This window comes from Bidens hawaiensis, unplaced genomic scaffold (assembly GCF_021521415.1).
Source record: "Bidens hawaiensis isolate Kalapana, Puna unplaced genomic scaffold, B.hawaiensis_p1.1 tig00012650_1, whole genome shotgun sequence".
NCBI lineage: Eukaryota > Viridiplantae > Streptophyta > Magnoliopsida > Asterales > Asteraceae > Bidens > Bidens hawaiensis.
This window is the reverse complement of record NW_027492047.1, coordinates 172,661-192,987: the sequence shown is the minus strand read 5'-3', so window position 1 is coordinate 192,987 and position 20,327 is coordinate 172,661. Positions and strand designations below refer to the sequence as shown.

At 35.6% G+C, this 20,327-nt stretch overlaps 2 protein-coding genes across 2 annotated transcripts; both read right to left on the bottom strand.

The window, feature by feature from the left end:
* Window positions 1–2,711, bottom strand: LOC143541831 (1-aminocyclopropane-1-carboxylate oxidase homolog 1-like). Its single transcript, XM_077034547.1, has 3 exons — window positions 2,206–2,711; window positions 472–793; window positions 1–299 (listed from the first exon to the last, which is right to left on the bottom strand). The coding sequence occupies exons 1-3, from the start codon at window positions 2,694–2,696 to the stop codon at window positions 48–50; spliced, it is 1,065 nt and encodes a 354-aa protein (XP_076890662.1). The 5' UTR covers window positions 2,697–2,711; the 3' UTR covers window positions 1–47.
* Window positions 2,712–4,900: 2,189 nt separating this feature from the next.
* LOC143541827 (uncharacterized) lies at window positions 4,901–18,426 on the bottom strand. Its single transcript, XM_077034544.1, has 6 exons — window positions 18,390–18,426; window positions 17,406–17,549; window positions 6,421–6,535; window positions 5,981–6,070; window positions 5,804–5,902; window positions 4,901–5,123 (listed from the first exon to the last, which is right to left on the bottom strand). The coding sequence occupies exons 2-6, from the start codon at window positions 17,471–17,473 to the stop codon at window positions 5,022–5,024; spliced, it is 474 nt and encodes a 157-aa protein (XP_076890659.1). The 5' UTR covers window positions 17,474–17,549; window positions 18,390–18,426; the 3' UTR covers window positions 4,901–5,021.
* Between the last annotated feature and the right edge of the window lie 1,901 nt (window positions 18,427–20,327).

The following is a 20,327-nucleotide window of genomic DNA, read 5'->3' as shown; positions in this document are numbered from 1 at the left end:
AAAACGGTAATTTATTGATAAGATTGATAACTCGGCTTCCAACCGAGTTAGATCTTGAAATGTAAAAGGGCAGAAGTGCCATCATTTCCTTTTGCTCTGTAATAATCCACAAATTCTTTCACCGTTGTGCTTCTATATTTGGCTGGATTATCTTTTGAAATCAACTCCTTAATAGGCTCATATACCTTTGATGTCTGAATCGCACCGGTAGAAAAGAATGATGCGACCGATACTCTTGGCCCATCCTTGTTTGCCACCACTTTGTGTTGCGAACTCACAAACTTGTCGTTTGAAATCAACTGACAAGTTCCACAAATTGCACATACTTTAATACACTATGCTTTAAGCTTTTAAAACAAAAACCTATTTATAATATATTCACTCTTGTAAAATGTTAATGGCAAATGTTAATGGCAATTGGTAATATAATAGTTATAAGTGTATACTAAATTGAGAGAGATAGAGAGATGCCTGCAAAAGATCTCCGACGTTCACCACTAGAGCTCCCGATATAGGTGGAACATCAGTCCAATGATTCTGTTGAAAGATTTTGAGGCCACCAATACGATCTTGCAAAAGAATTGTGATGAAAGTGTTGTCGGTGTGGCTTGGGTTACCTATGGTTAATTCAGGTTGTGGACATGAAGGATAGTAATGACCAAGAACAGCAAGCCCATCAGCACATCCCATGTTGGTAAGATGGTTAGGGTCAAGACCAAGAGCCTCAGACATTAACCCAAACAAACAAACTCCGAGTTTCATCACTTCTTCCGAATACTCCAACAAAATATCTCTACAACAATATACAATCAAATAAAAATACACAATCATTACGGTTGCAACATGCAAACTAATGTTAGATTTAATAATCGCTATGCCAAAGGAAATAAAACATGTTTCCTTGTTTTCACTACAAGTCCATAACTCTAGCAAGATCTACATTATCATTCAATTTAATAAATGTTTTATCCTTTCGCACGCAACAAACTTAGAAAATGAATCATACAGGTTCAAAGTCGTCATGAAGCAACTTTGTGTTAATCTCATTAAAGCGATAACCAAACTTTTGAATTTCATATCGACGGCAATGTTAAAAATCTAAAATAATAAGATTTTAATGTAGCGTTTTCCGCAAAACGAATGAGTTTGTCTAGAAGTGAATTAAATCCACTCTATCATCTATGTAAATAAATCAGATTATTTATAATTAATTTTCCTATACAGCTTATTATTAAGTTTCCCGTATCTTCAAAGTTAAAGTTTGTTTATTTAGGTAATTAAATTTTAAATTTTTTATTTTTGTTACAATTATAAATATTAGTTAACTCTTGACCATGGCTTATTTTTAGTTGGGCTTGAAGTGAACTGAGCCGATAAGAAAAGATCAGAAGGCCTAGAGAAAATATTAAAAGGGGCCTGTTAAGTAGGCCGGTAAACGAATCAAACATTCATTAAACTGTTTATGAACCGTTCGGCGGGACGTTAGCACTTTTGATTATTTAGCAAAAAAAAGTTTTGTTCGTTTAATTAAACAGACAAACTTGATCACATGTTTCATTCGTTTATTTATGTTCAAAAACGTTCGTTTATGTTTGTTCATATATGTTCATTTATGTATGTTTATGTTTCTTTGTTTGCATTTAAGTGTGTTCATTTAAGTATGGTCATATATGTTTAAGTATATTTGTTTATCTTTGTTCAATTATGTACGTGAACTGTTCGTTTAAATTTTAAATAAACGAACATAACTACTTTTTAAACATACGAACATGAACACCAAATATTTGTTTGTGTACGTGTCCGCTTAAATGAACTATGATAAGCTAGCCTAGTCTTCCCACTTAAATCTAAAATGAACTAACACGAACATACCCCTATTCGTGTTTGTCCGATTCATTTACATTTTTAGTTTTTTTTTAGAAAATATACTGAAATTAAAAACTGAGTGAGGCCTACGCCATCCCCTTGCATGTTCGACTGTCTCACCCACCTAAACCACTAAACATATAGTCACAAAATAATATTATTGAATAGGTTAAAAAACGGTCCTATCAGGGACACCTAAAAACCCATTTATACGCCCCGTATGCTATATGGGGCGTATTGGGTTCCCGTATACGTCACGTATAGAGTTACATGAGACGTATTTGTGGGTTTTCTAGCAAAAAGGGTGGTTGCCCCTAGAATACCCTTAAAAAACAAAACCTGCAAACGAGTGGCAGTTCATGTGGTTGAGGTGGGTTAGGAGCCATGGTGCAGTAGAACGTGTCACGCCAGTTAGTCACCGGTGCAGCATACAAGTCAAAGTTGCTATGATAAGCTAGCCTAGTCTTCCCACTTAAATCTCTAGTGTACCACTGCTTCTTCACCTCCGTGTCTTGCAAAATATTAATATTAATCCCATGGTTCACTATCTGAAAGAATCCCCAGCTCTCGGACGCGTCCTTCACTTGCCCGATCACCTCTTTACGTCGTATAGGATTGTTATTGATTTGTTGGAGATCGATGGTGGGTAGGCTTAGTTGTGGTTGTTGGGATGTGAGGTTTTCGGGTGAAGGTAGTCGAAATATTCTAGGGACTTCGGTTATTCCATAATCAATAAGTCCTTTGACGCCGGTTTTGGTTTCGTCGAACGCGATGAGGTCCGCTTTTCGGTCGTGGTCCGGTTGGATTGTAGACGTGTTGGTTTGAACCATTTTTTGTTTACAATGAAAAGGGTGTGTGATTTTCTAAAAAAAAGGGGGTGTGTAACAAGTGATAAGAGTTTGGATAGTACTATTTATAAAGATAGCATGCATGTATTTGCTCAATAGAGTAATAGGGTTTTTGTTTCATATTAAATTAGATTTTCACCTGGCGTGTTACGCCGGGCCAATTGGAAAAATCTTAACGTTGAAACATGGGTGTTGGTAAAGCTCGAACGGTGCGTCAGTGTGTTGACACGAATTCAGTTAGTATCGTTGACGTTCTTAATTTACGGTAAAAACATCATTGGTAAAACCTTAACGTCCAAAAAATTATATTCATTAAATTAACGTATAAAAAATAAATTATTGAAAATGACATTTGCTTGGTTGGTAAACCCGGACGATGATAATTGTCGGTCCCGGACATTGAGGCAGTAAGTGGACACGAATTCGGTCGGTTTCGGCTACGCTTGATAAATTGAGTGGACCAATGGGGTGATGTCGATCGGTAAACTCAGACATTGGTAAAACTAAGCGTTGCAGGTCCCGTGCGTTGAGACGTTGAGTCTATGTGAATTCGCTCGGTTTTCGTCACATTCGTTATGATATCGGAATTAAAACAAACAAAAGAAGAAACAAAATTGTAATTCGGTTAGCTTCTGTTATACTCGTTACTGTAGCATAATAGAAAAAAACACAAAAAAAATAAAACAAAATGATATGAGTAAGTAAGGTGCCGCCAAATGATCCAATGGCTGCTTAGCGTCACCAAACTTTCTATTTATGTATATTGAATAATAGATAATATCAAAAATAGAAAAGTCAGAAGTGTTTTAAAAGATGTATACATAATGGTCAATTGTGTTTTAAAAGATGGATAATTATTATTGTCTTCATGAAGTACGTGTACGCATGTAACTAGACGTGTACAAAATAACCAGTTTCGTACCCGAACTGATGGACCCGACCAGAAACCGGTTTTAGGTCGTACCGGTGGGCCCAATACCCGGTTGGGCATTTATATACCCGAAATTCCTACCCGGTTATTAATATTGTTTCAGAAATCGGGTCGTACCCGGTTCCGGTTACGCCGTGTATTGGACATTAAATGGTGTTGCAACTCAAAATAGAGTCGTTGAACCGGTTACAACGGTAATATAGCCGTTGGAACCGGTTTTTGATGTCCATGAATTATATAAATTGATTTGTTATCCATTGTTTTACAATCAAACTCAAAAACACTAAAAATACTTCTCGGTTTACACTCCTTTTACAACCCCGACCAACATACGCCTCCATTTTTTTTACTTCCACCACTTGTTACTATGGCAAGCACCAACAAGGCTAACAAGAAGGCTTCTACATCCGTTTTTATTGACCCGATTCGTGTTGAAGAAGACCCTGAAGTTGTGCGGGTTCTCACGCATAACCGCAACGATGATGTATGGAAGAATTATTATGGGTGAATTATTATGGTTAGAGGTGAATTATTATGGGTGGATGCCAGGTTCGAACATGGTTGGTAGCAAATGAGTGTAAATCCATAAAAAGATTACTCATGAAGACACACTAATGTTATTTAATTACAGCATAAGACTTCTATATTGTCTTTAAAGTTTGATTACAACATAACTCTTCTACATTAATGTACATAAAAGTATCATGAATCCTAAACTGTATAGTCAAATATAAATTTATTTTGCAATCTCATTTGTCTTAATAATATTGTTAATGGTGTTTACTTAAAAAGAAAGCCACCATGCTTAAACATAAGCCATCACTTGTGAAGACCTGCGAGTGACAACCGAAAGTTTCCGGAGGCCTCGAACAAAATCAATCAACAAATCAAGTACTCTTATTACCAAATAGACCAATTTAAATTAAGTATTTCGAGTAAATTGTGATTTTCGTCCATGTAATTTGTCTAAATCTGTGGTTTTAGTCCAATAGTTTTCAAATTTGTGAATTTCATTCTTGTGGTTTCATTTCACTTGTAATTATACCCCAATTCATTAACCCCCCGTTAAGTATGGTCATTAAACCAAAACCTTCATTACTTTTCGAGTAAACTACGATTTTCGTCCTATCATTTTGTCTAAATCTGTGATTTTCGTCCTATCTTATTACTTATTAGTTACTACTTTACCATCTAAAAAGAAGATAACAGAACTTAAATATAAGATAAATCCTTAAAACTATAAATCCAACTCAAATTATGTTGCAAAACTCCAAAGCAACAGCAACAAAACCATGACACAAATCATACAAAACATTGCCTCAAAATGTCAGCAAAACAAAAAATAACAAAACCAAGATAAATTATCTCTTACCCTATTACGTGGTCTTTGTTTTCACAGCCTTCTTTGTCGAAGATCTTCTCGGGATCGAATTCTTCATACCAACGAAGAACAAAAGCGCCCCCAACAACGCCAAACTCTACAAAAAAGACAACAATAATAGTTAATTACATATTCAAGAATTAAAAACAGGGGTACAAATGAGCCGAGCTGCTCGCGATCTACTCGTGATCAGCTCGTTAAAAAGCTCGTTCGAGCCGAGCTTTATCGAGCCCGAGCCTAAAAATAAGCCCGTTAAATAGACGAGCCCAAGCCCGAGCTTTACTTATCGAGCTCGAGACGGCTCGCGAACCTAAACGAGCCTGCCATTTATATAATTTTTTTAAAATATATTTAATAATTATTAATTAATAAATATAATGTTATGAAAAATAAATAAAAATAACTAAATAATATAAATTCTGTTATACATAAAATTATAATAGAAAAAAAACATATAAAATAACTATAATTATATAAAAAAATAATTGATAAATTTGTAAACGAACTAAGCTCGAGCTTCAAAATCCACTCACGAGCCGAGCTCGAGCTTTGTAATAGAGCTCGAAACGAGCCGAGCTCGAGCTCTGTGTAAGTTAAACGAGCCGAGCTCGGCTCGGCTCGGCTCATTTGCACCCCTAATTATAAACAAACCAGACCCATTTCATATTAGAGCTCGGCTCATTTGCACCCCTAATTATAAACATCGAGCTCGGCTCATTTGCACCCCTAATTATAAACAAACCAGACCCATTTCATATTAGACACGACTCGTCAAACCTGAGTAAATTTGATAAAAAGTTGAAGAAACTCCTTTTCCTCAATGTCATAATTGTAAAAGTCGTATAGGATGGGAGTTGCGATCAACTGGTGCAGAATCTGTTAATGAAAAGAAGTTAAACAACTCGTTTTAATAAAGGAAAAAGAAACGTGTGTTTGTAATCGGTGATTGCTAACCAGAAGAAGGGCGCCAATGGTGCTTCCAAAGACGAAAAGTAAGCTCCCGATGGCTTTTAGTGCTATAGCACCCGCAACCAAGAACTTGATCTGCATGATAACCATTTAACATCCACATATTAGTGTATGTTATACTCCCTCGGTCCCATTAAAAGTGTCTGTATTTCCTTTTATATTTGTCCCGTTACAAATGTCCACTTTCAAAATGTATTAGCTAATTTCCAAGTTTGCCCTTAGACACACACAACTAACATTAGTAAATAATATTGATGGACCCAATTTTCAAAGGGCATTATTGTCATTTGGTAAGCAAAAAAAGTAATCATTCAATCTACCTTGAACTTTGTGTTTTTCAAACCATGACAATTTAAGTGGGACGGAGGGAGTAATACTTACTAAGTTATTATGACTGTTAAAAAGCATTATGAAATAAATTATACCTCAAAATCTGGTATTTGGAAGCCTGTGTGCGTTGCGAAATGCTTTGAAAACACATTGTACTTTGGTGTAAGAGCTTTTGCTGCAGATCCACCATCAACTCCAAATTGATTATACCTACATGCACCGGAAGCGAAAGAATAATTAGAAGCTTCTCGGTGATAATAAAACTTAAAAATTAAATTAAATAATTATTCCAAGTTTTATTGATGAAAGCAATATATTGCAGACAATTCAACCATTTAAGAACTTTAAGTTTGAAATATCATTTTCTTAAAAGCAGTTTAAGAGTTTGCAACTAAGATACAAAATTGATATGTAGCATACAGAGGTGCAAACGAGCCGAGGCCAAGCTCAACTAGGCTCAAAATATCAGCTCGTTTTAACTTACAAAAGCTCGAGCTCAGCTCTTTTTCTAAAGCTCGAGCTTGACTCGTGAGTCCTTCTTTCAAGCTTGGGCTCGACTAATTTATTATCTATTAATTAATTGATAAAAATTTTAATTATTTTTATATACTATGAGAAAAACCTTAAGTGAACCTAAGCTCGTCTCGAGCTATTATAGTACCTAACAAGTCAATGCTCAGTTGTGCAGTAAAAACTTTACACAGAGACGCTCAAAACATATAAAACTTATAATACACAAAGTTGTTAAGGCACAACAAGTCTAAACAAGCCTTCCATACAAAGCTCGAGCTCGAGCTCGCCTCGTTTCGAGCTTTTTATTGCTTCGATCTCTAGAAGCTCGCGAGCAGCTCTACTCGTTTGCTTCTTAATTATGTAATTCGGTTTCACAGATCAACGATCATATCATCACAATTAATACACATGCATCAATAAAAAAAGAAACCAAGCAACCTAATTGTCTTCAATTCAGAACAAATAATCTAATAGCTCTTATCAGTTTATAAAACGAAATCGAACGTTCAGATCCGAAATTAAAAACTAAAAATTGATAACATAAACTGTTGGAATACCGTATGCCCGAGACACATTATTAGGTTAATGTGGCTAGCCGTGTTTGATCCAAGTCGGGTCATACCCAATAACGAGTTAGACACACACCAATTATGTATTTGTTAAGATAAGATCTATAAGACAAATACAGAACACGACACATTCAGAAAATCGGGTTTCTGAATACTTACTTGAAAGTGTTAAATAAATTAATTGGTTAATTTATTTATTCAAATAATTATTATTGGAATGATTATTTAACTATGTGTTCTTTTATAAAATGGTTTATAAAAGATGGGTTGTTTATATATTTTATAAAGTATAAAATAAAAAATAAAAAAAATAAAAAATAAAAATAAATATATTTTGGGGCCGGTTTTGGGTGAGCCCCACACCCCAAAGTTTTGGTCAAAGTTGGTAAAGAGTGGATACAGGTTGAGTGTGGTTTACTTGACTAAAATCTAACCATGGACAAAAAAGAGATATGATCTCATTTAAAAAGATATGTACACACTTTCAAGTAAGATACACCATTCTCTTTTCTCTCTTGTTTTGGGTTCGGCCGAAAGTCAAGAAAGGAGGTTCGGGTCTCGATTATTCGTGTTCAAGCTCCCTAACAAAGTTCGGTGTGTGTCGGAGGCTCGGGGTATCTTCCGTTTGAGGATTTTCCCTTTGAAAGTCTAGCATCAACATCATCATCTTCTTCAACATCAAGCACACTCTTAAAAGGTTAAGAATGTAAGTGTTTATAGCTTTGATAGTTTAGTTTTCCCGTATCATTTGATCCTTGCTTCGGGTTTCTAATAAATAGATTATTGGTAATCTTTTAACATGAATAAATTAGGTTGTTCATGTACACATTTCCTATAAACTTGTAATATATACATATATAAACACATGGATACATATGTTTAGTTTGTAAATATCACGCTTCCGCCATTTTTATGACTAGTTAAATGGTTAACTAAGTTTATAAATTCCATAGAAACCCCAACAAATGGTATCAGAGCCGGGATACGGAAAACTAAGCTTCGGGTTTTCGGTTTTATATTTTCCCCTTGAAAGATTTTATACAAAAATAAACATGCATGATTTTTTTGTATTTAATCTTGTTATATTTTTTGGCTTTGTTAAAAATAAAAAAGTAAAAATAAAACCGAGTGAAATGGGCCGAAGCCCATTTTGGATGAATGGGCCGAAGCCCATAAGACCTTTCATTGGGCCGAAGCCCATGTGTTTTGGACATGTGGGCCGAAGCCCATAATCAAGTTATTGGGTCAAGCCCAAATGGGTTGGGCTAGGCCCGATAAGGTCAAGGGGTTTTGGAACGGGTTCCTAAGACATAACGGGTTATGTTTGTTAAAACTAGACCGAGCCGTAGACCAAATGGATGTTTGTTGTGATTGTTATTGATTATTCAAAGTTTCGGTTTGTAATAATTAATTAGGGGCAATTTTGTAATTATTTATTCATATGGGTATGTAATAAATAGATTATTTGTAATATCTTTATTTTATAGAAAAAATGTATTAGGACATTTGTTTTGTAAATTTAAAGAAGATTGCAAAATTGGAAGTTTGGGCCTTATTGAGCCGGGTATGGTGATAATGGGTCTCACAAGCCCATTAAGGGGATTCAAGCCCAAAAGGACCTAAGCCCACCTATTGAGCCCAAATGGAAGCTTATGGAAGCTAAGGCCCAAGTTCAAGCCCAATGGATCACAACGGGGTTGAAGAAGATGCTCGAAGCATTTGGATGCGGGATCGAGTGGGAGCTACAACATCCATGTGTCATGTGTCCCTTAGGATCGGACCTAAGACACACACTTGTTTCGGCTAACAAGTGTGGTCTAACTTAGTGGCTCGTGTCTAGTATAATTGTGTATGCTTGTTAATTGATTGTTTGATTATGTGGTTGCTAGATATTAGGATATCAACTTCGTCACATAGAATTAATTAACAAAGCATAGAACGGGTTCTAATAATTATCGGTAATTACGTGACACATAGTTTAATAAAATGGATTTATTAATTAGCCGTCTCACGCCCATAATAAAATGGTTTTATTATAAATTAGAATTTTGAAAATGGTTTCAAAATAATCATGTTACTAAATGCATGTTAGAACATGATTTAAAGTTTTACAACTAGAATTATTAAAACTAAAAATCCCTTTTAAAATTAAGGATAACAAGTTAAACACCATCCTTTTGTATAACGCTTAACATATTAGTAAGCTCTTAGTGGGAAAAAGGTCACCTAACCGCGTAGAGTAAATTAATATGTTGAGGTAATATTGGCATATAAATGGGAAAAAGGTCACCTAACCATTTATATGTTGATATTACAAGTTGATACAAGTAGGACGACTTAAAATTAGAACCATGTGAAGAGGGTCACCCAAGCATGGGGTCTAATAGGTGTTGATGGGATAAACATGCCGACACGAAATATGATTTCGAACCGGTCCCATAAAATCTAGAGGTTGCAAAAGGGTTTGCAATTGTTATGAATAACTACCTTGATAAACCGACAATGGGAAAAAGGTCACCTAACCGGAGTCGGGTTCATCGTTGAATTCTAGATTTTAATTATTAATTATATTTGGTATATATATAAAAGGGTATTAATAATTAAAATAAGTAAAACACTAAAATGAACTTAATTAAAATTCTGCAGATGGCCGCACACGTCGACGACAACATAATCCCTAACGTCCAAAATGTATCTCTCCGATCTATTCTCGCTAAAGACCGTCTTAACCACAATAACTTTTCGGATTGGTTCCGAAATTTAAGGATTGTTCTAAAACAAGAAAAATTATATCATGTTTTGGAAACACCTATCCCCAACGAACCGGAAGAGGGAAGTGAGGTCGAATATATGAATTGGGTCCAACACACGGAAGATTCCATTCAAGTGTCATGCCTCATGTTGGCGACTATGGTTCCCGAAATCCAAAAGGATTTCGAAAACCATAATGCGTACGACATGATTACTCAACTTAAGGAAATGTTCCTTAAGCAATCAAGAGTTGAAAGGTTCGAAACGGTTCGAGCCTTGCATGCATGTAGAATGGATGATAATCAACCAGTTTCAACTTATGTACTTAAGATGAAAAGTTACATTGATCGCCTCGCCAAGCTCAACTGTCCCATCTCAAAAGAGTTAGCAACGGATTTGATCCTTAACTCTCTGTCGAAAAGGTTCGACACTTTCGTGTTAAATTATAACATGAACGGGTGGGATAAAAACATTGGAGAACTTCACTCAATGCTTAAAACAGCCGAGGCGAGCATGGGTAAAAGGGTTTTACCCATGTTTGCGATCAATGAAGGTAGATCCAAGAATCGATCTCAACCCAATCCTAAGGCTAAGGTAGCAAAAAGAAAGGGTCCTCCTGTGCATCTTAAGGGTAAGGGCAAATCACCGGTTGTGGCAAAGAAACAAAAGGTTGTGGAACCGAGGGGTCATAAGGATGATCCTTGTTTTGGTTGTGGGGAGACCGGACATTGGAAACGCAATTGCCCGGTCTACCTAAAGGAGCTAAGAGACAAGAGGAATGCGGGGCATGCCTCGGGTAATGTCTTTATGATTAATATTGAGCTAAATCTTATTTCTTCTAACACATGGGTATTGGATACCGAATGTGGAACTCATATTTGCAATTGGTTGCAGGGGTTCAAAAGGAATGAAGACTTAAATAAGGGCGAAGTGAGTCTTTTCATGGGCAACGGTGCAAGGGTGCACGTGGTCGCTAGAGGAGACTTCACTTTATTGCTTCCAAGTGGTTTGGAAGTTGTTTTGAGAAATGTTTTGTATGCTCCTAGTTTGACTAGGAACATTATTTCTGTGCACCTTCTTAGACAATGTAACTTTGACTTTAAATTTGTAAAATCAGAAATGCATGTATCATCTAATGGTATCTTTTATTTTAAAGCTGTACCAAACAACGGTATTTATGAATTGGTTCATGACAATACCTCAAATAGCTCATTATATCAAACTTCCACTAAAAGACTCAAAAAGGATTTGAGTGATTCCTACATTTGGCATTGTCGTCTTGGACACATAAACAAGAATCGTGTAAATACTCTCCAAAAGAATGGTCTTTTGAAAACAAATGAGTTAGGTTCGTTAGATGAGTGTGAATCTTGTATTCAAGGCAAGATGACCAAAGAACCTTTTAAAGGTACAAATGAAAGGGCTAAGGACTTGTTAGGTATCATACATACGGATGTATGCGGACCTCTCAAGCCCACTAGTAGGAATAGTGAAAGGTACTTCATTACCTTTACCGACGATTTTAGTCGATATGGGTATGTGTATCTAATGAAACACAAACATGAAGCCTTTGAAATGTTCAAGGAATTTCAAAATGAAGTACAAAATCAGCTCGACCGAACAATCAAGGTACTCCGCTCCGATAGAGGAGGCGAATACCTAAGTGATGCTTTTCAAAGTCATCTTAGAGATTGTGGAATTATTTCACAGCTCACTCCTCCTGGAACTCCTCAACATAACGGAGTATCCGAGAGGAGGAATAGAACACTGTTGGACATGGTTCGATCAATGATGGCACGAAGCTCACTACCGCCATCATTTTGGGGATATGCGCTACTTACAGCGGCTCGTATTTTGAATATGGCCCCGACCAAAAAGGTGGATCGAATACCCTATGAAGTATGGCATGGAAAGGTTCCATCCTTTTCATATTTAAGGGTATGGGGATGCATAGTTTATGTTAAACGTGACACCCCAAATAAGCTTGAGGCTCGATCCATCAGGTGTATCTTCATAGGATACCCAAAGGATGATATAGGATATATATTCTATGATCCTAGTGAACAAAAGGTGTTTGTTTCACGCAAAGGATACTTCTTAGAAACTAAGTTCCTTATGGAAGGACCTAGTGAAAAGAGAGTGGAACTTGAAGAGGTTCAAGAATCACTGGATGATACAAAGTTGGTCGATACTAGTTTTCAACACGAGGATGTTGAAGGTGATCAAATGGTTGATCATACACACGTTGCTCGCAGATCTAGTAGGATTAGTCGACCTCCCAAGAAATATGGATTTCTCGTGGATGATTGCTACTTGGTCGATTCGGATGAACCGATTTCCTACAAAGATGCTATGTCACAACCTGATTGTGACAAGTGGCTTGAAGCCATGAGTGCCGAGATGCAATCCATGCACGATAACCAAGTTTGGGAATTGGTTGATCGTCCACTTAACTCCAAACTGGTTGGATGTAAGTGGGTCTTCAAGAAGAAGACCGATATGCATGGAAATCTAGATACTTACAAAGCACGACTTGTAGCAAAAGGTTTCACACAAACTCAAGGGATTGATTATGATGAAACCTTCTCGCCGGTCGCGATGCTTAAGTCGATCAGGATATTATTTGCCATTGCAGCTCATTTTGATTATGAGATATGGCAGATGGATGTCAAGACCGCTTTTCTTAATGGATATCTTGAGGAAGATGTCCATATGGTTCAGCCTGAAGGTTTTGTCGATCCATCTAATCCTGACAAAGTATGTAAGTTAAGGAAATCAATCTACGGGTTAAAACAAGCATCACGGATGTGGAATCATCGTTTTAATGAAGAAATCAAAGCGTTTGGTTTCGTCCAAAACGGTGATGAGGCGTGTGTATATAAATGGGCTAGTGGGAGTATAGTCATGTTCCTTATTTTGTATGTCGATGATATACTTTTATTTGGAAATGATATACCAAGTATGAAAAGCGTTAAAGCGTGGTTAAGTAGTCGTTTCTCAATTAAGGATCTCGGAGAAGCGACATATATCTTGGGAATAAAGGTCTATAGGGATAGACAAAGGAAATTGATCGGACTCAATCAAAGTGCGTACATTGATAAAATCCTGAAAAGGTTCAGGATGGAAAACTCTAAGAAAGGTTTGGTACCTATTCCTAGAGGAACCGTGTTAAGCTCATCCCAAAGTCCTAGCTCTAAGGAAGAGCAGGATAGGATGAAGCATGTTCCTTATGCTTCGGCAATAGGATCTATTATGTATGCAATGATGTGCACCAGACCGGACGTCTCGTATGCTTTAAGCATAACGAGTAGATACCAGCACAACCCAGGTGACAGTCATTGGATGGCTGTCAAGAATATATTAAAATACCTTAGAAGGACTAAGGATATGTTTTTAATATATGGGTCTGGTGAGGAGGAACTCGTCGTAAAGGGTTACGTGGATGCGAGTTTCCAAACTGACCGAGATGATTCTCGGTCACAGTCGGGATATGTCTTCATTTTGAATGGAGGCGCTGTCTCTTGGAAGAGTTCGAAGCAGGATGTTGTCGCGTTATCCACTACAGAATCTGAGTACATCGCCGCTTCAATGGCAGCCCAAGAGGCTGCATGGATGAAAAAGTTCATCATGGATCTAGGGATTATCTCTACCATTCAGGAGCCCCTAGAGATATTCTGTGACAATGAGGGTGCTATTGCACAGATCAAGGAGCCTCGTGCTCATCAGAAAACGAGGCACATTGAGCGCAGATTCAACTACATAAGGGATGAAGTTGAAAAGAGAAAGATATGTATTCATAAAGTTCATACCGATCAAAATATTGCGGACCCACTCACGAAGCTCCTCGATAGGCCAAAGCATGAGGGTCATGTTTGTGCATTAGGACTTCGGTATTCTAGTGAGTGGATTTAATCTGTATTTAGTGTTTGTATAAGAACGAATGTAATGGGTATCTCATGAAAATTAATTATGTTTTAATTATTCAATGAGTTATGTTCTATATTTGCATGTTTAATCCATGAATGACTTATGTTGTTCTAAACGTCCGTAGTCGATCATACTTGTGGGAACAAGTATGAAGGTAAGACTATTATAAACCCGGATTGGTTGATATTCATGTGATGAATATAGGGCATAGGTTTGCCACCAAGGTTCATAGATATTTGTGGGATACAAATATTGGACATGATCCGCTCTCAAGGATCACTGCATGGAGTTAGTGCAACTGATCATAAGTAATCCTTGAGTAAAGGCGAGTATCATTGTGTCCTTTGACCTGAGATGCATATTGGATCTGGTTTTTCCATCAAGTCTGATAACTTGACTCTCTTCTTTGTTATTTCGGTAACACGATGACGTGTAAGAAAGAGCTCAGATATCATATGAGATGTCAACGAGGATGTATGCAGTCAAGATGGGATTTGTTCCTCTTATGTGTTGAGAGTTTAGATGTCTAAGGCCTATTAAGTTGAATCATTGAGAGAATGATCACTCTGTGTCTCTTCGATTTGACAGGACATCTAGTAACAAAGGGATGTAATGATAAGACTTACCTATATCATATCAAGTATGGACTTGAAGGGGATGATGTTATTGAATGGCACTTAGTCAAACACACTAGGGGTGGTGACCTGTTGTTAGGCGGTATTCACCATTAGCATTAACTTCTTATGAGTCACGTGCAAGTGGGAGATTGTTGGAATACCGTATGCCCGAGACACATTATTAGGTTAATGTGGCTAGCCGTGTTTGATCCAAGTCGGGTCATACCCAATAACGAGTTAGACACACACCAATTATGTATTTGTTAAGATAAGATCTATAAGACAAATACAGAACACGACACATTCAGAAAATCGGGTTTCTGAATACTTACTTGAAAGTGTTAAATAAATTAATTGGTTAATTTATTTATTCAAATAATTATTATTGGAATGATTATTTAACTATGTGTTCTTTTATAAAATGGTTTATAAAAGATGGGTTGTTTATATATTTTATAAAGTATAAAATAAAAAATAAAAAAAATAAAAAATAAAAATAAATATATTTTGGGGCCGGTTTTGGGTGAGCCCCACACCCCAAAGTTTTGGTCAAAGTTGGTAAAGAGTGGATACAGGTTGAGTGTGGTTTACTTGACTAAAATCTAACCATGGACAAAAAAGAGATATGATCTCATTTAAAAAGATATGTACACACTTTCAAGTAAGATACACCATTCTCTTTTCTCTCTTGTTTTGGGTTCGGCCGAAAGTCAAGAAAGGAGGTTCGGGTCTCGATTATTCGTGTTCAAGCTCCCTAACAAAGTTCGGTGTGTGTTGGAGGCTCGGGGTATCTTCCGTTTGAGGATTTTCCCTTTGAAAGTCTAGCATCAACATCATCATCTTCTTCAACATCAAGCACACTCTTAAAAGGTTAAGAATGTAAGTGTTTATAGCTTTGATAGTTTAGTTTTCCCGTATCATTTGATCCTTGCTTCGGGTTTCTAATAAATAGATTATTGGTAATCTTTTAACATGAATAAATTAGGTTGTTCATGTACACATTTCCTATAAACTTGTAATATATACATATATAAACACATGGATACATATGTTTAGTTTGTAAATATCACGCTTCCGCCATTTTAATGACTAGTTAAATGGTTAACTAAGTTTATAAATTCCATAGAAACCCCAACATAAACAACACAGAGCAACAAATTATCAAAGTCGATAGGATCAATAACATTAAATCATCAATCAAGCAACAATTAACAAAAAGTAGCTCTAGTAACTAATTTATTTACACACAAATCTCTAAAAACAAGCTCGTATTACAGTTAAGCATGGTTTAAAAAGGCGTTACGCCTCGGTGGAAAAACGCATCAGAGGCTTAGCCTCGTGAGGGTATACTCAAGGTTTAAAAAGTCGGAAACAAGCCTCGAGGCGTTTTTGTCCCTAACACCTGTTTACATTTTGTCCCTAACGCTCTGTTCCCGAGTTCACTTAATGAGAGAAAAGAAAAGAAATTAAAATTTTTGTTTTCATTTCTTTCCTATTTTATTTTTCCTTTCTTTTCAGCCTATTTCTTTCCAAATTGGAAAGAAAACATATTCTTCCAATTTGCTATTTATTTCTCATCGTTTTCCTTCCATTTATTTCTTTTCCTCTATTTAATGAACCCATGAACATAATTTACTCTAAATTCCTATCTTTTCTTTCTTTAAAAAAAATTCTCGAGAACACAATAATATTTTTCTTTCCATCCATTTCATTTCTTTTCCACCCTTAAATTAACTTGGGAACAAAGCGTAAAACTTTTACATAAAAAGTTGTAAACTTTTACATAAAAAGTGTAAAATTAGTTTGTGTACCTTAACATTTAACCCGTCTATCTTCACTAGTTTATATTTGATCCATAAACTTATAAATTCTTACATAAAATTTATAATACTAACATTATTTTTATCAAGGTTGCAAAAGTCGCTAGGCAGACCCTAGGCGGCCGATTGGGGAGTTGGGTGTACTCGGGGAGTACTCGGGCATGGTAAATATAAAGAAAATTAGTTTTTGGATATTATATATATATATATGTCAAATATCATAAATTTATTAATATTTATAACAAAATAGGTAAAGATAAATATAAATAAGAGAAATACAATTTTAAATAATAAATTATTCTAAAAATTGTTAGTCATTAAGTAAAAAATGATATTTATTCTTTAATATTAAAGAAATACGAGTTATGTTTTATTTTTTTAAGACAAAATCGGCTCAAGTTCACCGACTAGTTGCGATTCTGACTTAGGTTGACCACCTTTAGTCAATTCTTAGTAACTAGGCGGAATTAAAGAAGCTCGCATCGGCGACATACCTTGTAGCGAGTACTTGGGGAGTACTCGGCCTTGGAAACCTACTTTTACAACATTAATTTTTATAGATTATATATACATTTTTAATTTTTTTTAATGTTATTTTAAAAGATTATATATACATATTTTTCTATTTTTTTAATTATTGCAATTAACCTGACTTCAATTACACACAAATCAGCAATCACACAATCACAATTAATACACAAATCTCTAAAAACAAGCTCGTATTACAGTTAACCTAACTTCAATTCCACAGATCAACAGTCACATAACAACATAACGAAATAAAACGCTCAGATCCGTAACTCAAAACCACAAATCACACAATAATAATAATAATAATAATAATAATAATAATAATGAAAAGCGGTTAGATCTGGAAGCTTACTCTTGCCATGCGGAGAAAGCGAAGACGGAGACGAAGAGAACACGGCCGAGTAACGATAAGAACGCCATTGATGATGCAGAAGCTTTAAGCTCTGTGTGTTTGTTTGTTTTGTTTACTTTCTCTCTCTAGAATTTGAAAACAAGAAAGAGAGAAGTTTTTGGATTGTCCCCCCCGACAGAAGGCGGTTTTTGAATGCTTACAAGGTTCTCATGCCCAAGATTTTTTGACCGTTATCCCGATTGATGGCTTGGGCCAAAGCATGTCTGCGGTTGAGTATAGGGTCATTCTTAAGTACCGTTTGATGGTCCCAATGTACCCCGAAGACGAAACATGTCCGATCTGCCGTAAGGCCTGCCTGGATAAATTCGGAGAGCATGCGGTTCATTGCAAGGAGATGCCTGGGTTCAAATACCGACATGATTGGGTGCGGGACGTTCTTTGGGACATCTTAAGGCGAGCTGGGATATCAGCTAAAAAGGAAGCCCCCGTAAACTTCCTTACAGACCCCACGGAAGGGAGATCCACTCTACGACCGGCAGATTTGCTCGTCTTTGGTTGGGCCGGGGGAAAACACGCTTGTGTTGACCTCACAGGGGTATCTCCCTTAGCTGGTTTGAGGGATAATGGGTTTGTAGCTGGGCAAGCAATAAAAAGGGCTGAAACGAAGAAGGTGGAGAAACATGCTAAAGCCTGCGAAGAGAACCAACATGTTTTTGTCCCTCTGGCTTTTGATACATTTGGCTCCTTGGCACCGGAAGCTATCCGTTTTCTAACCAGGGTCCAACAGGTTGTGCATAGCAATGTGTCGACTCCAAAGGGGCAGGGGTATGTCTTTAGCAGGTTAGGGTTTGCAATTCAGAAAGGGGTGGCGGCGCAGCTTGTTGCCCGCCTACCTGCTATATTGATGTAATATCTATGTTTCATCAGTAGAAATAAATAAAATTTAAAAAAAAAAAAAAAAAAAAAAAAAAAAAAAAAGAGAGAGAGAAAATGAGATGACTTGCGTGTGGAGATGAGATTTAAATTTTGGGGAAAAAACGTAGCAAGTTGAATAATAATAATAATAATAATAATACCATCCTCCATAGTGGGTGTATCGAAGCCCCTCCACCGTGTCACGTCCAACGTCACGTAAGTATTGGGGGCAGCGAAGCCCAGTCAATAATGTCCTGCTGTGATTTGACGCATATATATATATATATACTAGCTTTTAGCCCGCGCGTTAAGCGGGTTTATTTAGTTTTTTTATATTACTTTGAATATATAAATTTTTATATTAACTTGATTAATTATGCGATTAACTTGATTAATTATGGTTGATGTATGGCCTTATTATTATTATTATTATTATTATTGTTTTAATAAATTTTGTATTTTGTTTTTGTTATTTTGATAATGATTTAGGCATATTTGGAGTATGGTGTCGGTTTGAACGTCATTTTTTCTTTCGACCGAGATGGGTTATATTTATTGTTGTGGTGGAGTTTAATTTCAAGTATACATAATGACCTAACGTTTGTTGTATCATACTTACTGTTTTGTTCTCTATAGTAGAGGTGGTTTAATGTTTGATTTTTTTGTTTGTCATTTTTCATCTTATTCATAGCCAATGTTATTAATTTTTGTGTTATTGATAGTTTTTAATTTTCATTGTATTTTAGTTTTTGTTTAAATATTTGGGTTTTGGGGGTTTTGATTTGTTTAGCTTTCAACTTAAGCATAAACTTTGAAATATGAATAATGGTGGCTCATTTATGCTCGTCTATTTACGTTAAATTTTAAATAAATACGTTGGTAGTTATTTATATAAATAAAACATAAAAGGTACTTGGGTTAAAGTTAAATAATTCGTTATTTATTGTCAGGAAGTTCGTTATATTCATTAAGATATTTATATACTTAGACCTATGTTTGTTTCATTTGTCATTTCATTTATGTTTGTTTATGTTAGTTCATTATGTTCGTTTATATTCATTTTTGGATGAAACATTGAATCGTCTACTTAATAATGTTCTATATATGCTTGTTTGAGTTCATTTAACCATTTTAGTGTGTTCATTTATATTCTTTTTTGATCGTGTACATATGTGGAATTATGTTTGTTTACGTTCATTTATGTTCATGAGCTATTCACTTAGATTTTTAAATGAAAGAACATAAACAAAATTTCATGGCTAATTTAACCTCTTACAAATTAAGATTCAAATATTTTACTACAAATCAAACTAATCCACTCAGCATAGCACAATCAAGTTCCTGTTGAACAAAATCCAAGAAAAAAAATAAAACTAATGACAAGTCATAACTTACGGATTCATATTCTTCTGGTTATCCTCATTGGAAAAACCGAGGAGAAAGTTGCAGGTGTGGAGGCCGGAGTTGCAGTTATTCCTCAAACCATTTTGAAATAAACTATATTTCTTACAAGATCACAAAAATGAGCAGATTGGTCAAACTAAAACTACTTTACATGTGAATATAATATACCTTGTGTGTAACAACTTGGTTTTCCAAATTGATATTTATTAATCATTACCCGACCCGTTTTCATGTTCGGGTTATTTTTTTTATAAAACATCACGTTTATCGATATATTTAATTATTACAATTGTTTATTTATATATATATATATATATATATATTTATAACTTTAAATATATTACAATTTTAGTCCAAACTTAAACTTTTATCTCTTTACACTCTCATACTTAAACCTTAAAGGAATAAGTTGCAAATATTATCATTCTAATCCGTTAACCCAGACCCATTTATGTTCAGCCCGTTTAGTCTCTTGCACCATAATTAACGCACTATAATCAACAATTGATTTTACAGAATCGTGTATAAGATTAAAACAACCTATACCGACAATTCAATTAGGTAATACGAATCATAGCTTGATCGAGTTTACATTTTTAACAA